This window comes from Antechinus flavipes, chromosome 2 (assembly GCF_016432865.1).
Source record: "Antechinus flavipes isolate AdamAnt ecotype Samford, QLD, Australia chromosome 2, AdamAnt_v2, whole genome shotgun sequence".
Lineage (NCBI taxonomy): Eukaryota > Metazoa > Chordata > Mammalia > Dasyuromorphia > Dasyuridae > Antechinus > Antechinus flavipes.
The window spans coordinates 17,737,441-17,757,108 of NC_067399.1; the positions used below are offsets into that span (position 1 = coordinate 17,737,441).

General features: G+C 41.0%; 1 protein-coding gene across 1 annotated transcript in view; it reads right to left on the reverse strand.

Moving 5' to 3' along the window:
- DOCK5 (dedicator of cytokinesis 5) overlaps positions 1–19,668 on the reverse strand; it is a 238,954-nt gene that overhangs the window by 73,544 nt on the left and 145,742 nt on the right. Inside the window, exons 16-21 of the mRNA XM_051974162.1 lie at positions 14,374–14,446; positions 12,766–12,869; positions 11,927–12,116; positions 7,683–7,780; positions 6,431–6,520; positions 3,420–3,520 (exon numbers count right to left, since the gene is read on the reverse strand). Coding sequence (XP_051830122.1) covers positions 3,420–3,520; positions 6,431–6,520; positions 7,683–7,780; positions 11,927–12,116; positions 12,766–12,869; positions 14,374–14,446 — 656 coding nt within the window. The remainder of the gene's footprint in view (positions 1–3,419; positions 3,521–6,430; positions 6,521–7,682; positions 7,781–11,926; positions 12,117–12,765; positions 12,870–14,373; positions 14,447–19,668) is intronic.

Consider the following 19,668-nt stretch of genomic DNA (forward strand, 5'->3'; position numbering starts at 1 on the left):
TTTATAAATATTACTTCATTTAATCTTTATAACAACAACAGGGAAGTAGGTGCTATTATTATTCCCGTTTTATAGTTGAAAACACCGAGGCAGCCAAAGATTGGGTGACTTGTCCAGGGCCTTACAATTATTAAGTCTCTGAGACCAGATTTCTATTCCTGACTTCCTGACTTCAGACTTAGTGCTCTAGGTCTTAGCATACTTAGGTGCCTTTGATAAATCAAATACCTTTTGGAGCGGCTTGAGTCAGGAGGACCCGAGTTCAAATTTGATCTCAGACATTTAATACTTCCTAGCTGTGTGATCCTGGACAAGTCACTTACCTCCAATTTCATGGTCAGAAATAAATACTATAAATAATATAATAATATAAATATAAAAATATAAATAAATAAATAAATAAAATAATTCCTTACTGCCAACAGGACGAAAGCCAAGCATTCACGCCCCATCACCACCCAGCCCCAAACCCCCATTGGCAGTCTGATTCCAATACGATCCCTTTTTATGTGGTCTACAATTCAGCCAAACTGTATTATTTGGTATTCCACCAAGGCTTTCTTTTTCCTATAAACCTTCACAAAGGGCATCCCCCACTCCAGGCCCAGAAGGTCTTTAATTATAGGTCATGGCTCCCTAGCACTTCCCCAAAATACATTCTCTCACAATAATTTTAGGAGGTAAGTGTTTTCATTAGCCCCATTTCACAGAAAAGGAAACTGAGGCTAAGTAACTTACCAAGGACAGCAGAAATAGTAAGGTAGGATAGAGCGCCAGGTCTTTCTGACTCCCCATTTAACGCTCACTCCCTTCTCATCTTTGTTTTTCCTTCCAAAAAGTCTCCTTTCATTCTACCAGCTGGAACTTAGCACTTCCTCCTCCAATTTTCCACCAGAGCTCTCTATCTGGACTTTCCCTTTTCCCCATTATTATCCCACTTTATTTCATTATTTTTGCAAAAGACTTAATTTCTTCATCTCTGAAAAAAAGGCATTAATGCCCGCTCAAAGGCACACTTTAATGTGCTAATTATTATTTTTCCTGGGCTCTTGGGGCGATTACCGTCTCCCAGCTCCCGGGAGATTGCAAGGTCCAGGCAGGAAAGGACCGTGTCGGCTTTCATCTTCATATGTTCAAGGACCACACTGAATTAAATGAGGCTGCGCGCAAAGCAGGTGGCAAACCTCAAAGGGCCCGGAAATGGCAGTTACGACTAATAGTGATAGTGGTAATAGCACAGGTGGCACAGTAGGGGGGCCCTAAACCTCGAATCAAGAAGACCTGAGTTCAAATTTAGCCTGTGTGACCCTGGCCAAGTCACTTAATCCTATCAGCCTCAGTTTACTCATCTGTAAAATGAGCTGAAGAAGAAACTGGCAAACAACTCCAATATATCTGCCAGGAAAACCCCAAATGGGATCACAAAGAGTCAGACCCAACTGAAACAACAACAAAAAATCCAATTGTAATAGAAACTTTAAAACCATTCTGGTACTGACCACTGAGAGGTAGGGGGCACGTGGGAAATACTGCACATGCATAAGATTTTTTTCCTCCTCTCCCCCCCCCCTTCTTCCTCCTATTAAATTTTATTGTTTTGTTATAAGGGATGGTTCTCCGGACTCTTTAGACTGTAAGCTCCTTAAAGACTAGGACTGCCTTCTGTCTCTTTATATCCCTAACACTTAGTACAGCACCCGGTACATAGTAGGTACTTAATAAATATTTAAAAATTGGTTATCGATTGCGCCATAAGCTTCTTTGTAGCCATCCTAACTAGAGAACTAGAGTTAGTACCACCTTGAGGGGAATCTCCTGTTGAGGAGTCATGGAAAAACACGGGCAAAGGGGGCCTAAGATGAGCAGCTATGAAGCGATAGTTCATTCATGAAAGAATGGAACCAAGGCAGCTTTTACTTATTTACTTACTTACTTGTTCGTTCGTTTGTTCATTTGTTCATTTGTTCATTTATTTATTTATTTGTTTGTTTGTTTGTTTGTTTGTTTGTTTGTTTGCCTGTTTATTTATTTATTTATTTGTTTGTTTGTTTATTCATTTAATTATTTATTTATTTGCTTATTTACAACAATTGGGGTTAAGTGACTTGCCCAGGGCCACACAGCCAGGAAGTGTCTGAGCCCAGATTTGAACTCAGGTCCTTCTGACTTTAGTCACAGGATCTTTTTGTGTCTGGCTCAGGAGAATGGGAGCTCCCAAAGCAGGCCTCAGGCAGGGCAGGTTTTACTCCATGTTCTCTCTGTGTGTCTCCAAAAGCAAACACGATGCTTGGAACACAGCTGGTGCTTAATTAATTCCTCGAAGCAACCACGAGAGACAGGGATAACGTTTGACCAATAGTTGGTTCATCACTATGGCAACTGCTGGGTGAAGCAGCTCCCTGGGCAGGGCAGACCGGCCTCTCCCCTCTGCCAGTGAGCTTGGAGGCCGCGGAGACCAGGGACTCCTGGCACCTCCTATGCAGCTTTGGGCCCCAGAGGCTGCCCCAAGCTCAGAGGGAGCAGGGACGAGCTTGCTCAGGGTCCTCTGGGCTGTTGCCTCCAAGGCCGGCCTCTGCCCTCCTCTGCCAAGCTGCCCCTTCTGTGAGCAGACAGAAAAATGAAGAATGATCTGAGGAAGGAGAGAGCACGAAGGATCGGGCACGGGAAGGAAAGATGGAGAAAAGATTTCCCTCAGAGGCAGCAGAGGTGAGCTCATGACTGGTGGAGAAGGAAGCAGGAAGAGCCTTCCAGCCTTGGGGGACACAGCTTAGGCAAAAGCAGGGGGACAGGACGTGCAAATTACGGGAACAGGACGGACATTAGGCCAGTCTGGCTGACATGCAGTTTGGGAGGAGAGCCCTCATAGGGAGCAAGACTTTTTGCTGACAACAGTAAATTAAATTAAGCAAGAGTCTGTGCCTGCACATGCTCTCTCTCTCCCTCCCCTCTCTCTTTTCCTCCCTCCCTCCCTCCTTTTTCCCTTTCTGTTTCTCTCTCTCTCTCTCTCTCTTTCTCTCCCTCCCTCCCTCCCTCCTTTTTCCCTTTCTCTCTCTCTCTCTCTCTCTCTCTCTCTCTCTCTCTCTCTCCCCTTCTCTCTCTCTCTGTCTCTCCTTCTCTCTCTCTCTCTTCTTCTTCTTCTTCTCTTCTCTCTCTCTCTCTCTCTGTCTGTCTCTCCTTCTTTCTCTCTCTTCTTCTTCTTCTTCTTTCTTCTTCTTCTCTCTCTCTCTCTTCTTCTTCTTCTTATTCTCTCTCTCCCTTCTCTCTCTCTCTCTCCTCTCTCTCTCTCTCTTTCTGTCTGTCTCTCTCTGTGTTTGTCACACACACACACACACACACACACACACACACACACACACACAGAGCTCACACCCGTCTCTAGACCAAAGAGCGCCCCCAGAATCCCGTGCAATGATACTTACACATATGCCAAGGTAGCACTGAAGTGTTTGTAAATGTAGGTTTCAAGTACAGGATTAAAATGCTGGAACTTTATGTCTCCTATCAGCGAGATAATAAATACCTGCCGGAGGAGACAATGATAAGGATGGGGCCCTGGGTAATCCACAGACGTCCCAGCCCCAGCTGGAGCCGCCCAGCCCAGGTCTCTCCGTCCCAGCTTGCTTGATCTCCTCCCTCCCGTTCCCCCTTTTCCCTTCAAGGACGGAGGGGAAGGCAAACCTGGGGCCGACCTAAAGACCTCAGCGAGCCACGGCCAGGTTGGGACTTGTTAAAACGCTCCAGGTGAGTTCCTCCTGACAGCAGCTGGTCCCCAGAGCCGGGCACCCAGCAGGTCTCAGGGCTTTCCCAGAAACTGCCCTCAACAGAACAAGTTTTCTTTCCTATCCGTCCTGTCCTAGGTGGGGACAGCAAAGTCCGAGGGCTCTATGTCCATCAATGAAGGAACTTTGGACCAGGTCCTTCCCCCCACCCCCATGGCAGGAGGCCCCATGAACATGGACGTAGCGCTGGAAGGATCCAATGCCCTGAAACCAGCCCCCTCATTTGACAGATGAGGGAAGCTTCTTAGCTTGAGAACCGACCAATGACCTACAGTTATTGAACATAAAGTGGGATTTCATTAAAGGCTCCCAGATGCTGAGCTGGAGGAACTCGAGCAGCTCTCTAGTCCACTGACTCATTTTACAAATGAGGAAACTGAGGCAAAGGGAGATGAAAAATGCGAAACCTCGGAGCCAAGGTCTTATCCGTCCAGAGTCAGTGCTCGTTCCACCACGGCGGCCTTCCTTAGAGGCCGTCTAATCGGGTCTCTTTCTTCTGCGGAGGATGACTAGAGAAGGAGGCAGGCTAAGTGACCTGGCCAACACCCCACAGGGGAAAACCACAGAGACGGGATTTGAACAGAGGTCCCTTTGCCTCCACAAAGTGGGTTTCTTGTTTTACACGTGGGGGTGACATGTCGCTCCCAGGCCGTGACCTCAAAAAGGGAGGAAGCTATCTTTAGGCCCCGAATCTGCAGTGAGCTGCACACACTCGACAATTAAATACATGCAGTTGTACTGGTATTTACAAAGCTGTAAATGAGGGACAGAAGAACGCTTTATTTTCCTAGGAAATGAAACTCCAAGTCTTCCTCTTGGGAGCCACAAAGCAACTTTCCAAATACACGCTCCGGGAGACACGGCTAAACTTTAGTTTATCTGAAAAAGACCCAGGGGTTTTAGTGAATGGCTAAAATGAAATTGAAATAGGGCCAGACACTTAAAGTGGTGGCCAGAAAAGCTAATGTAATCTTCAGGCCGCGGTAATATTAGAGTGAGAGACTCTGGGAAAAAGCAGGATTGGAAAATAGTCTTCTTGGGGACTCGGCGGAACATTTCAATAAACTCAAGTGGATGGTGGATGACGTAACAGAGCCCAGACTATAAATCTTGGAGCTGAGGACATCTCCCAGGGGTAACGAGTCCACCATCCGAGCTGTGGAATTGGGGGAGTCAAGGGTAACAATCTAAAGTCATACCTAATAAGTCCCGGTCACTTGGCTATCACAAAAATTAAGGTCCCCAAAAAATGGACCTGAAAAGATCACTCAATCCAATCTGTATTAGACCAGAAATCTTATCCACAATGATAATGACAAAGGGTGATGGTGAAAGTAATGACAACAATTGGCACTTTTAGTTTTTCAAATCATCTCATTTGATCTTCATAATTCAATGTTATTATTATCCCACTTTATAGATGATGAAACTGAGGTGCAGATCAAGTGTGTTTCAAGTGCTTCTACTTGAAGGTTTCCAGTGAGGGGAAATCTATCGTTTTTCAAGAAAGTTCAGTTCACTTTGGGATGACATCAATTGTTAGGGAGGTTTTCTTTATTTCAGCCTAAATCTGTAACTCTATAATACCCAGCCATTGAACTGTAACTTAGGGCCAGTGTGACTGTGAGCAAGGGGACTGTGTTTGATCACCACTTAACTCTTCTAAAAAATGAAAAGTTGGATTCTATAATCTCTGAGGTCCTTTCCACCTCATTAAAAAAATTGGTTTTAAACCCGAAACTAAAAAATCCTTTTAAAATAGGAGCAATTATTTTACCAAGTTTTTTTAAGTTAGAAAATGATCAAGTTAACTTTTAAGTTACTGAGGGTTTTTAAATTAAAAAAACAAACAATAAAGCCATAGTTGTAGATTAATGTATTAAACCTTTCCTGTCTTGTGGTGAACAGGAAATCATGATTTCAGGTAGTAAAAGTAAGTGAAGAATTAATTTCTTTGTTCTCCTTCTTCTTTTGTTTTAGTCTCTCTTTTTTTTTTTTTTTTGAGAGTCTATTTTGTCATTCAAGTAAATCTACAAATCGTATATTATGTTCTGTGGCCTTTAAAATCTGAAAACAAAAGAAAATAAAGATCCATATGTAGAACATAACATAGCACCTGATTTCTGTGGCTTAATAGGCTCCTCTGCAAACAGAGCTTTTGTGAGCTTTTTAACTTACCATTCATTACTTTGTTATGACATAAAAATGAGCAAAAAGCAAAACAAAATAAAAACAAAAAATTCCCCAAGTTTTTAGTTATAATTTTGCTTTTACATTGTGTGATGTTGGGCAACTCACATCACTCCTGTGTGCCTCAGTTTCCTCTTTTGTAAGATGACAGACTTCCGAGATTCCTTCCAACTGTGAAGCTATGATCCAACTGTATTGGTCGGACCACAGCTACTTTATGTTGAGAGGTATTGGGTTTCTCTTCATGGAGGCTGGGATGACCATATTTTTTATTTTTGTTCAGGTACAATTTAGAATGACCATTGAGGTCAATTCTGATTCTGGGACTTGATGCTTTCCTCTGGCAGAGGGAAAGGAGAGAGCTAAAAATGACCTCTCGTAGGAGCCAAAGGTGGCCAAGGCTCCACCCAGGGCCATCTTTGAGATTCACATACGCATGACTTTGGACACTTATTACTTACCAGTGCATCAAATACAAGGAAATCATAGGTTTCATTGTCGGACATTTCCATCATTATGTTAAAAAGTGCATCAAGAGTATCTTGTAGGAACTGGAGAAAGAAAAAAAAAAAGAGTTTATTTTGACTCATTACTGCGAGACTTGATATGGGAGTCGGGCTTAAGAGTCAGTTTCTTCTGACTTTGAAAACTTGCCTGTTATACTATCTGAGGGACCCTTAGCAACTTAATCTGAACCTCACTTTCATCATCTGTAAAGTCGATAATAATTGCACTGAATTATGAAGAACAAATGAGATGATTTGAAAAACTTAAAATTCTAAATAAATTCCAGTTGCTGTCATTAATAACACTATTGTTCTGCACCAGATGCCCTGAGAAGTGGAATTATGGGTATGTATGTGTGTGCAGCGTGTTTCACATAAAGTACAACAGGAAAAGTGCCCTCAAATGAACTCTTAAATGATAATAATTATAAAGATAAAGATAATGATGATGATGTAACTAGCATTTATATATTGCTGTAAGGTTTGCAAATATCTCATTTTGTCCTCAGAACAACCCTGGGAGCTAAATGCTATTATTATCTACATTTTACAACTAAGGAAACTGAAGTTTGAAAGCAATTTGCTTGGGGTTACACAGCTATTCAGTATCTGAGACCGAATATAAACTCAGCTTCAATTTTTTACAAAAAAATACAGATTAAGTTGTTTTAGTTGGTGGTTGGGGCTGACTCCCATGACTGAGAATCCTTGGGGAAAATTACCAGCCCTACTACCAGGGATAGTTTATGTTGGATGTGGCAACTACAGGGAGAAGAATTTGCATGTAATTTAAGTAATTATTCTTCTTAATTAGGTTCTAAGCCGAGTTTTATCCATGCTGCTGAAGTATTATTAATGATCTTTAAAATAAGACATTCTCTTTCCCGCCTTATATCGTCCATCCCTTCGGGGCAGAGACTGCCTTTGCCTTTCTTTGTATCCCCAGTATGTCAGTTAATATCTGACACAAAGTTGGTGCTTAATAAATGCTTATTAACCCACTGACTGACATTATAGTTCCCCGCTCCACCCTATGGCAAAAACAAACAAACCAACAAAAAATAATAATCCCGAATTCAACCAAGGAATAACAAAATCATAAATTTCCAATTAACTAAGTGATTTGCCGTCTCTGCGTTCCGAGTCATGAAAAAGAGACTTCTAACCTTGCAAGGGTGTGCTTGCACCCACCCACACCCACACCTACCTTTACAATCTCTCCCCCGTCCACCTCCATTAGCTTCTTTAAATTGTGTTTTATGTTCTGGGAGTTGGAACGCCAATTTAACAACCCCAAGAGGTCAACTAGGAAGGAAAACCACAGATGGGAAAACATTAGAAAGCACTCCAGAAGCAAATTTATCTGTTTCAATTATACAAATGGATAGCCGGGCACGGTGGGATAGTGGGCAGCCTTGGGAGATGATTGTTTGGGTTTTGGTGTTTAATGTCTCTTAGCACCGGAGAGCCGGCGGGCAGTGAGAAACACCTGAGTTCAAATCCAGCCTTAGACACGTACTAGTTGTGTGACCCCAGACAAGGCTTAATCCACTGGTTGTCTTAGTCCATGGAGAAGAAAATGGCAAAGCACTCCAGCGTCCTAGTCAAGAAAACTACAAGTCTAGTGCTCTATCCATTGTGCCCCAGCCGTCCTCTCAGTTTTATTAATTCATCACCATCCTCTTCCTCACCCTCACCATCATCAGTGCCATGATCGGAACTTCTGTTTTAGGAACTTCTGTCGCTAAAGCCTTTCAGATCTCCCAGATGGCTAGGGTCCTTCCCCCCACAGCCTTACCTTAAAAAACCCAACTTATTTTATATTCAGCTGCACATGTATGTGTTGTTTCCTTGGACAGAACATAAGGTCTTTGAGATGAGAAACTTTCTTTCTTTTTTTTTTTTTTAACTTTGTTGCCTCAGCACCCAGCACAGTACATGGCATCCGATTGGAGCTCAATAAATGCTTGTCATTCAGTTTTAGGATTTTAAAGCTGTATAAGGGACCTTGCAGGTCACCTGGAGCCACAGAGCCACTTTTAATTCAATTGAAATGGCATTTATAAAGTTTATGTACATAGTTGTCCATATGTCCTGTCCCCTAATGGAAGATAAGTTCTTTGGAGAAAGGGAAGATGTTGGTCTTTTGCATCCCGTAGGCATTTATTTATTCTTATTGACCTGACTTTACTCAACACCTGCCATTTGTCAACCACTGGATCAGATGTTGGCAATACAAAGGGGCAGAATCCCCAGCACTTGCACCATGTCACTAAATTGGCACTTAATTAAAATTAATGATAGATTGATACCATAACATTAACTGACTTTTCATTGTGCCCTCCAATCCACAATTGAATCCATTTTCTTTTTAGATCATCACATTAATACGGGACTTAAGCCCCACAGGAAACAAACATAGAGGCGACAGCCTCCTCTTCATCCATCCCACCTTCCACGTGTGCTGCTCTTTGAGCAATGGAGTCCTCCATCCCTCTGTACGAGGTTTTCTGTGACTTTCAGAGCATTGTTAGCAATATGATCCAAAGGCATTCTTTTTTCTCTGGGACCTGGGGAGCTTGTTTTGATTATCTTGCCTCTGTGCCGGCTCTGTTGTGTCTGGCCACTTCTCTTAGTTGAAATGCTAACTCCAACCTCCAGCCAACAATGATTCATGAAAACAGAACCGATTCTGGCTGCTCTTGCAGATCAGAATGCCATTTGATCCTTGGGTGGATTTTATATCTGAAATGTTTGGATAGCCTTAGACTTCCTCTGGTCAGCGTCCTGACAAAGAACCTAACCCAACTTCCAAGATGGCGGAGGGAACAAGCACCAACACAGCCTTTTGGGAGAAGAATTTAAAGGCAAGGTTCTGGGTTGTATCCAATGGATTCCTTAGAGGAGGAATGGAACATAGAAGACAACAGGGAGTATGGTTAAGGGCTCTCTTGGTCTTAGTATAATTCAAACCTGGATTCAAACCTGGCTTGGATCCTTACTAGCTACATGACTAGTTGTGCAAACCCCCTAATTTGTTGGAGTGTCCATTTCCTGTTCTATAAAATGGGGATAACAATAATGCTCTCGTTACTCTGTAGTACATCTCCTGGGGTTGTAATGAGGGAAGCTATACCCCTAAAGTGTTACAGAAACACGAATTGTTTTTTATGAGTGGAAAAAACATTAGAGTGAAAAATTTAGGAAGCCGGAGTTAGGGATCTGGCTCTTCTTTCCTTAGCAGAAGTTCTTTGAACTCTCTTTGCCCTTCTGTAAAGGAAAGGGTTGGCAGAGAGGATTTGTAGGAACTGAGGCAGAGACAAATAAACTGGAGAAACAATATACACTTTAGTAAAATACTGGAGAGAGAAAGCTTTGAAAGACTTAAAAGCTCTGATGACTGCAAAAATCCACCAGGGAGGTAGGTGATGTGTGGACTGGGAAATGTAGTATTTGGACAATTTGTGACAATGACAATGAGATAATTTGTTTTGTTTGATTATTCATATTTATTCTGAACTCGCTCTGTCTTTCAGTGTGTGTTTTTCTCTCTCTCACTGCTCATTCTCTGTTCATCCATCTGTCTGTCTCGCATGGAGTAGAGCAGAAGTAGGAAGGAGAGAAAATACATCAAGTGGAAAAATAAAATTAAATCTGCCAAATAAGGAATTGAATAGATGATTTCTATCATCTTCCAGATCTGACATGATCCTTTGTGTATCAAGGAGGATGCAATTATTCTAATTTATTGTATGGCTTAGGTATATGGGAGTTGAAAATAAGACTCCGTCTACTAGAGAGATGAGGGTTAAGAGTCAGAGGATCTGAATTCATATCCTGTGTGACCATAAGCAAGTCACTTCCTTTCTGGAGCCTCAGTTTCCTCATTTATAAAAGCGGTGAGATTAGCTCCAAGGTGAAGTCTGAGTTCTTGGGCATTCTTGATGTAAAATTTTGCTCAGATTTGGAGCTGAGGTTCCTGTACTTTGGTATTTGATCTACTGTGCTTGACATCAGAAAGGGACAAATTGGGTGGATTTGATGACCTCTCTCAGATATAAATCCTATGATCTTGAGGACTAATTGATAGAAAGGCTTTTCCAAACACCAAAATCTTCCTGTGTGACTTCTGCTCATTAATTTTAGAGGTGCCCTATGTGACTGTCTTAGCAGGTAATGCTATATTTTGGGATAGAAGGAGGATTGCCCTGGAAGTGTGATGGAGTCCTGAGTCCCAGGGATTCTTGGTATGGCTAGAGCTAAGGTTTTAGTAACTAGGCTCTTGGCCCAGGATGCCTGACAAGAGATAGAGAAAGTGGTTTCCATAGAAACTGGCTTGTCCCCATATGTGTCCTGATCCCTTATCTAGGGCCATCTCACTCCTGAAAGCAGTCCTAATTTGAACGAATCAAACTGGTCCCTGAGCCTGAAACATAGCCTCACGTAGGCTTTCTGTAATAGCATTCTGATTAAGTCAAGTCAACAAGTATTTATTAAGCACTTACTGTATGCCATGTCATTGCTAAGCAGAGGGAAAGTCCAGAATGATCCCTACTCTCAAGGAGTTTATAACTGAGTATTTTCCAATCTTAGTACCAGCGTTATTTTTTCCCACTTCATAAGACCAAGTCTTTATTCAACTTTTGAGGGTTTGTGTCTCCCAACTTGCTTCCTCACCTGAAGTGCCTATGGTGATTCTGACTAAATATCCTCATCAAGCAATTATATTCTATTAGCAATATGGGAATTAGATTCTGTTAGGAATATGGGAATTATATTCTATTAGCAATATGGAAATTATGTTGTTAGGAATATAGAAATTATATTCTATTAGGAATATGGAATTATATTCTATTAGGAACATGGGAATTATATTCTGTTAGGAATATGGGAATTGTATTCTGTTAGGAATATGGGAATTATATTCTATTAGGAATATGAGAATTATATTCTGTTAGGAATATGGGAATCATATTCTGTTAGGAATATAGAAATTATATTCTATTAGGAATATGGAAATTATATTCTGTTAGGAATATGGGAATTATCTTCTATTAGGAATATGGGAATTATATTCTGCTAAGATTATATTAGATATGGCACATTCATAGACTATATTACTTATTCTTACTTAGACTTGTTTTTACTCCATCTTCCAACCATGTACCTTTGCATAAGCCATTTCCCATTTCTCCAACATTCTCTATTTTCTTCTATCTGCAACCCTTGTATGCTCAAGTGACATTTTTTTCAAGAGATTTTACATTACCCCGGCCATTAACGTGGAAATATTGTAGCTCCCTAACAGAACGGAAGCTCCACGAAGGCAAGCCTGTTCATTTTTGTCCTCGGGTCCTCATTTTTAGCACATCGTGACCGTGGACTGATGGAACCCCAGCATTCTTACCATGGACCTCAGTGGTTACATTTCGAGAACCAACTCTGACTCACCATTCTGGGTCAGTTTTGTGGAGCAAATCAGGGTGGCGATTTGGAAGCTGTCTTTGGTGCTATCCTTGGTTGCGGTGAAGGTGGACAAGTGCGTATTTTTGCTTGGGGAGAAATCCTTGTCCTCCATCTCTATCTTTGTGCTGGGCAGTGTCAGGTAGGATTTAGCATCTTCCATTTTCTTATTATCCCCCTGAAAAGAAAACACAAACCCACTGGTTTGGGAATGCTAGATGTGAGGAGGAATAATTTATTGGTCAATAAGGTTCTGCCTAGTCTCTGCATTCATGATGTATGACTTTAGAGCCTCCAAGTCAGAGCATCCAAGATTCTAATCCATGATCCCAGCTTTGAGTCTGTCATGCTCTGATAACAATCTGGACCAAAGCCTCCTCTAGCATTGCCTCTGTTAATTTATTTCTGGGCCTTTATTTCTCTCATCTCTAAGCAAGACATACTAGATGGCCTCCAAGGTTCCTGCCACCTCTAGACCCATGAACCTATGATAGAAGAGAATATATACTCTTGTGAATAATTATTATCTGTAAAATTTGGACATTGGACTAGAAGATATTTATGGCCCCTTTCCACTTTAAACCTAGGAACTCTACCTTATCCCAAGAAGAAAAAATAAAAACAAAGATACTGGTCACATCCAAGGATGGATGTCCAGTTCTGGAGATAGAATGTTTTTGGAAAGATATGGACAGAAAATTTATGGGGTGAGAAGACAGGAAGGTTCCAAATCAAAAAGGTCAAGAATCAAGGCAGAACAGCCAGGAACCTGAGAGGTCCTTGATGGACAAGGAAAGAAGTCTGGACTGTCATTAGAGAGTTCTTACCTTATATACTACCAGATTATGCCTTCCATCCTGCAGTGTGGTTCCATCTGGGTTCATCAGCTTCACAAAGGCCACCCCAAAAGCTCTTTCAGATTTATCTCTGGCTGTAAAGCAAGGAAAACTTCGTTTCTGAGTAACGCAAAGAGGTCAGTGACGGTGACCTAATTCTTAATTCTCTTGGCATGATAGGGAGTGCCTAGGAGAAGGCTATAGACCAGTCTATTCTTTCACTAAGAATACTTGCAAGACAGATTGCTGAAGGAGATACAAAGGTAAATAAATTGGAGAGAGCACTGGTCCTGGAGTCAGGAGAACCTGACTTCAAATCCAGCCTCGGACACTTCTTAACTGTGTGACCTCTGGCAAGTCACTTAATCCTAATTGTCCACTCCCCCACCAAAAAAAAAAAAAGAAACAAAATGAAACAAAAATAAGCAGGGCACAGTTTTTCCTTAGAAAATTAACAATCCAGGAGAAGAGAAAAACCATTTGTGAAAAAAATAGGGCTTATTCCTATGATTTCCTAAGAATAGGGAAATTCCTGGAAAAAGGAAATTTCTTCCACCAATTCAAGTTAAAATCTTCTCAGCAACTTCTATCCTTACAGAGTTACTTAAGACTACTGAAAGGTAAAATGATGTGTCCTTTGTCACAAAGTCAGGACTAGACTCCAGAACATGGGAGCTTTGAGGTCAACTCAATTAATGTTTTCCAGTCTTGTTTCCATCTCCTGATTTCCCTGGATCTTGATAAGATTCATCTAATTCCTCTCCCTTCTACAGGTCTCTCTTGAAGGTGCAAGTGCCTTTTCTGAAATGTCCTCCATCTGGATTGTTCTCAAATGTATAAACTGGTCCTATCCTGTCTGTTCCATTCGACTGGAAACTCTTTGAGGCAGGGACTGTTTTTGCCTTTCTTTGTATCATAATAGATGCTTAAAACATGACTGAGTGCTTCTAATCAAAATTCTACGTGTTAATCATCCATGTCGTCACTTCTTTGAGACTGGCTCTCTGTCTCTCATTCCCCAGTGACTTTGTGATAACAATAATTATATTAACAAGAACACGAGAAGTACACCAGAGGAAGGAAGTCCTTGGAGGGCAGGACCGTGCTTGTTTTGGGCTTTCAGTCCTCTCAATTAACACGTCTCACCCGCAGTGGATGGTTAATAAATGTTCACTGAACTCAAATGAGCAGAGGAGAAGTGAACATGGTGCTGTGGAGAATTCAGATGATGGACAGAAACATTCCAGCGAGATAGAGTATTAACACGGTCATTCCCAACTAATGGAAACATTAATAGTGTCATATGGAAACAACAAACTTTTGAGAATTTGGAAATCTGCCCGAAACCCATCGGTTTCTCATCGAACAAGGACGACATTTTCTTTAGCTTGGCTATGTGGAGAGACACATAAATATTCCCTACTCCTTCCTTAGTACCAGGGAAAGCTCAGCTTTGAAGGTGGAAGCTGCCAAGGGCTGGACTTGGCCATGTCTGCTTTCCAAACACAGTCAGTCTCCAGGGCCCCTAAAAAGTACAGTGAAGCAAGAATCAATATTGTTCTTGGAAGATGTCTGTGGTACAGACATCTTGATACTTACATTCCTGTGACGACCTGTGCCGGAAAGTAAATCTGAGATGACAACGGGTGACCTCTTCAATGGCGATAGATACCTGCATATTAAGAAGGAAAGACTGAATATTTAATATAACTTTCTACCTCTGTGGCTAATCCTATGAGACCAGACGATTTAGAAAGACTCACTATAACCCCTGCATCTCACAGAAAGCAATCTGATAGAAGGCAGCTCTATTTCCAACCAAAGAAGCTTTTATTTAGAACTCAGAGAAACTCAATGAAAAGTTAGTTTCTCCAGAAACAACTATTTGTGCCTTTTGAGCCACTGATCCCATTATGGGGCAGGGATTGCCATCTGAAGGAGGTCCAAAATGGAAAAAAGCAAGCAGGTTATCTATCTACCTACCTATCTATCTATCTATCTATCTATCTATCCATCCATCCATCCACTCACCCACCTATCTATCTATCTATCCATCTATTTATCTATCTATCTATCTATCTATCTATCTATCTATCTACTTATATGTTATATTATATTAAATATTTATCACAGCCTCTTTTGTGATAACAAAGAAATTGTAAAATAAAATAATCCATTGACTGGTAAATGGCTAAACAACATGTGATATTTAAATATGATGGAAATTTATTGAGTTGAAAAACACTGAATAGAAGGAACTCAGAGAACTATGGGCAAATTTTCATAAGCTGATGCAGAGTGAAGTAACAGAAGAAGGAGGAAGATATACACAGTTCCTAAATGTTGTATGGGCCATTTAACTGGAACCAGCCATGATTCATCCTGTGGGATTTGGGTTGAAGCTTGTATGATACTAGTAATAATAATTATAAGGATAGAGAGGTAAGAACTTAATGTCTATCCTTTAGAATCAACTGTCTTCACTCTGGGGAATAGAAATAAATTGATATTGCTTGCTGGAAAATAATGTATGTGCATAGACATATCTTTTGATAACTCATGTTGTCTCTCCCGTTAGAATGAGAAGTTATGGAAGATGGGACATTGATATTCTGAATGTCTAACATGGTACATGGCAGTGTCTTCCTAAATGCTTGTCAAATGGTTAGTTTTTCTCCCCCTGTTAAGGTCTGTGTGCATTCTAAATTCATTCTCACATTTCTTTTATTATCAGCCCTGTGTTAGTGTTCCCATCGTAGAATTTCGAGAGTTGGAGGACAAAAAAAAGCATCTTCATAAGAGCAGTGCTTTCATTGGAACATAGATCTAAAAGGTTCCACAGAATCTATAGATCGGTAGCCAGAAAAGATCCCAGAAGTCATTACGTCCAACTGATTCACTTCAAAGAGAAGGAAGCTGAGCTGCCCAAAGGCACATAGTTATGAGGTAGATGGGTCAGGAATTCCAACCAGGTGTTCCGAATCCAAGGCCAACAAACCGCTCACCCACTGGGAGGCTTCCCCACAAGCAGATGGGAAGACTGGGGAATGAACTAAATCATCCCCTTGTCCCTAGTCGGGCGCTTCTTTGCAACAGATAATTCTTCCCATGTCAATTTACTAGTACTCTGCTCTAGAGTTAGTTGCTGAGAAGTAGGGAAGGCACCTGGGAACCAGAAAGAGCTGAATTCACACAGCTGGTGGGAGCCTGACCGCATCACTTATTCCAGGTAGTTGGGGAGGACCTAAGGGGAAAGGTGTGGACCTGCCCTGACAAAGAGCTTCCTCACCTGGGAATTCCCTAAACCAGTGATGTCAATGGCTGTTTCCAACTCTGTAAGTGATTATTGTTTCTTCCTTTGAAAATTATTTAAGAACTGTAATCAATGTCACCAAACAACTGAGGAGGAAACCTGGTACCCATTACCTACCTACCAAATACAAAGGATTCAGAGAAGATGGAGATATGGTCACTGGGGCAGGTGGTTTGGCTTTCTGTGTATATTAGTTACAAGAGTTTTGCTCACTCACTTCTTCCTTCCTTCTTTCCCTTTTTCCCTCCTTCCTTCCCTCCCTCTCTCCTTTATTCCTTCCTTCCTTCCTTTCTTCCTTTCTCCCTCCCTCCTTCCCTTCCTTCCTTCCTTCCTTCTTTCCTTCCTTCCTTCCTTCTTTTCTTCCTTTCTTCCTTCCTTCCTTCTTTCCTTCTTTTTTTCTTCCTTCCTTCCTTCCTCCATCCAGACTTGGAGAGAAAAGCTTCCTTCCTTCCTTTCTCCCTCCCTCCTTCCCTTCTTTCCTCCCTTCCTTCCTTCTTTCCTTCTTTCCTTCATTCCTTCCTTTCTCCATTCAGACTTGGAGAGAAAAGCTTCCTTCCTTTCTTTCTTTCTTCCTTTCTCCCTCCCTCCCTTCCTTCCTTCCTTCCTTCTTTCTTTTCTCCTCCCACCACCTGTTTCTTTTTTTCTTCAATGGTGAAGGGTAGGGAGAAAAGGAAATCAATTTTTGTAAATTGGAAAAAAATTGATTCAGCTCTAATTTGTATTAGATTGTCAGGTGTTTGGGGAACAGGTTCTGGTTCAATGCACAATTAAATAAAATATATCTATATCACAATTATATTATTATATTAATATTTAAAAATTATATCTTTTATTTCTATTTCTAAGGACACATTCTCTCCCCTTTCAACAATTACTTCATGCATAAGTGTCCCTCTGGGCCCCAAAATCCACATATCCAGAAGACCCTCTTGATAGGTAACCTTGAATAAATAAGAAATATTCTAATCTGATATTCTTATTCCTCTCAACCAATGGTTGGGCTCACAGACTTCAAAGCGAAAGTCTGGGAATGAATTGACAGGTGCCATCTTGCTTCCAACCAATCATTCCAGAACACACCCTGTCCTCCTCAATGAGGGAAAACATCTCAAACATCTATTAAAGTTTGGAGTGTTTCCACACCAAAAGGAAAGATTGGGATGTTATCTTTGGAGTTGCTACATCAACACTCTGATTTCAGGAACTGCCTTAGCATTACCATAACCCAGATGAATATTTGGAGGCCCAGGATACCCCATTCTTTCCTCTGATCAGCCACCAAGTTTAGTTTTAATAAATCTCTAGTCAGGCAACTGAATCTGCATCGAGTATCAAAACCCGAGTCCTTCTTCATGGTGATAATATTTCACGTCGTTAGTTTTTCCTGGGGGTGAAGATTGGGATGGAACGGACATAATGTTCCCAAGAGTCAAACCCACCAGAGCTGGAAAATGTCATTTGCCAGTAAATTGAATTAGGTAGGAAATACTGGTCAAGTCTTCTCCCCATTTAAAAACTTTTCAAATTCAGAAAGATTTCAATACACTCAATGCAGTGAGAGAGTGTATCTAACAGGAAAAGGAGGTGGAACAGAGATAAAAAGTCAAATCCCCAATTCGCCAAAGGAGACAGCCCAGGATCCTAAACCCAAGAGCCTTGGGAACAGCACTACTTGCTTGACCACTGGTCCTTCTCTCTGCCTGGGTCCCACAGATTCTCATCAGACCATGAGCTCCTTGAGAGCGGGGAATGATATTTTGCCTTCCTTTTATCCCCAGCATTTTGCACAGTGCCTGGTACATAGTAGGCTCTTAATAAGTACTAGCTGACTGGAGAAAGGACCCCCTACTTCACTGGCACCAAGATCAGAACTTTGTCTGCTCCTAACGATGGAGCTTTCCTCAATAGACTTTTAGCTCTTTGAGAGCTTTCCTTTGTATCATGCCTGATAGACAGAAGGTGCTTAATAAATGCCTGTGGATGGTCTGACAATGACTTATTTAATACCTACAACCTGAGGCCCAGAAATATGAAAATGACTTGTCCAGGATAATATAGCTACAGTGTCGGAATCAGGATACAGCTATAGAGCTTGAAAGAACCATAGTTCTTTTTCTTTTTCTTTTGGTTAAAGCTTTTAAATTTTAAAATATATGCAATTTGTTAACTTTAACCCTGGAAAAACCTTATGTTTCAATTTTCCCCCCTTTCTCTCACCCCCACCCCTAGATGATAAGTAATCCAATATATGATAAACATGGTAGAAATATATTAAATACAATATTAAATTAAATCCATATATATATATATTTATACAATTATCTCACTGCACAAGAAAAATCAGATCAAAACAAAAAAATGAGAAAATCAGATGTAAGCAAATAACAAAAAGAGTGAAAATGCTATGTTGTGATCCATACCCAAGAATCATAGTTCTTATTCAAATCCAACCCCTCTATTTAACAGAGGAGGAAACTGAGTCAAAGAAATGATGTGACTTGTTCAAGGTCACACATCCAGTATGTAATTAGGAAGAATCATGGGATTATAGACTTATAGCTAGAAGAATCATAAGTCATTTTAGTCTAACACTCTGATGCTACAGATGGAGAAACTGAAGGCCAAAGAGGCAAAGATCACAGAAGTAATAAGAAAAAAAGTCAAGATTCAAATTCAGGTCTTCATGACTTTCATTTTGCTCTCTCTAACTATGTGACTGTGAGAAAGTCACGTAGTCTATGACAGCCTCAGTTTCCTCATCTGTAAAATGTCTGTCCACCCTAACAAATAAGCCTGTTCTAAGAATCCTCACTGATGATAAAGTACTAGTCAATGAAAAGGATCCTCACTGATATTTAAAAAATTCTAATGCCCTGAACGATCAAGGTTAGGGGACACGAGGAGAAATAAAATGGGATGTTGAAAGTGACGTGAGGTTCTGGGAATTTCATTAGAAACCTAGGGCTGAAAATATCAGGAAATGGCTGTCAGGGCTTGAAACTGTATTTTCCCCAAGCTCCTTTCACTTCAGTTTGGATTGCAGCTTTTCAACCCTCATCTGAGCCAAGAGCTGTCCTCTGTGAGAGAGTGAGCAATGTGAGGCAAGAGATGGCTGCCCACCGTGGTACTTTTCTTCCTTTCCATTAAGTACTGCCCTAATTTCACTATGTCCCAAATTGAAAACCACAGGAATACCTTTCTAAACTCTCATGGTGATTAAATGCGGGGGGCAGAGCAAGGAAGGTAACAAGCCGCAACAACGGTATGATTGCCGTAGTGATACGTGGAAGGACAGAATTGTCCCAGGAAGAATTCTTCCAGCCTAATTATTAATTTCTTTGCCTCCTGAGATTGTCTCGCCTTTGTATATATTTTGTATATTTGTATATACTTGTATATATTTTGTACTGACTTATCTATAAACATGTTTTCCCCTAATAGACTGCAGTCCTCTTGAGGGCAAGGATCATTTCATTCATGTCTTTGCATTTCTAGTCCAGTACCTGGTATACAAAAAGTGCTTAATAAATGCTTGTTGCATTGAATGATGGAAATAATAGTTTTAACCAAGGTACATACTT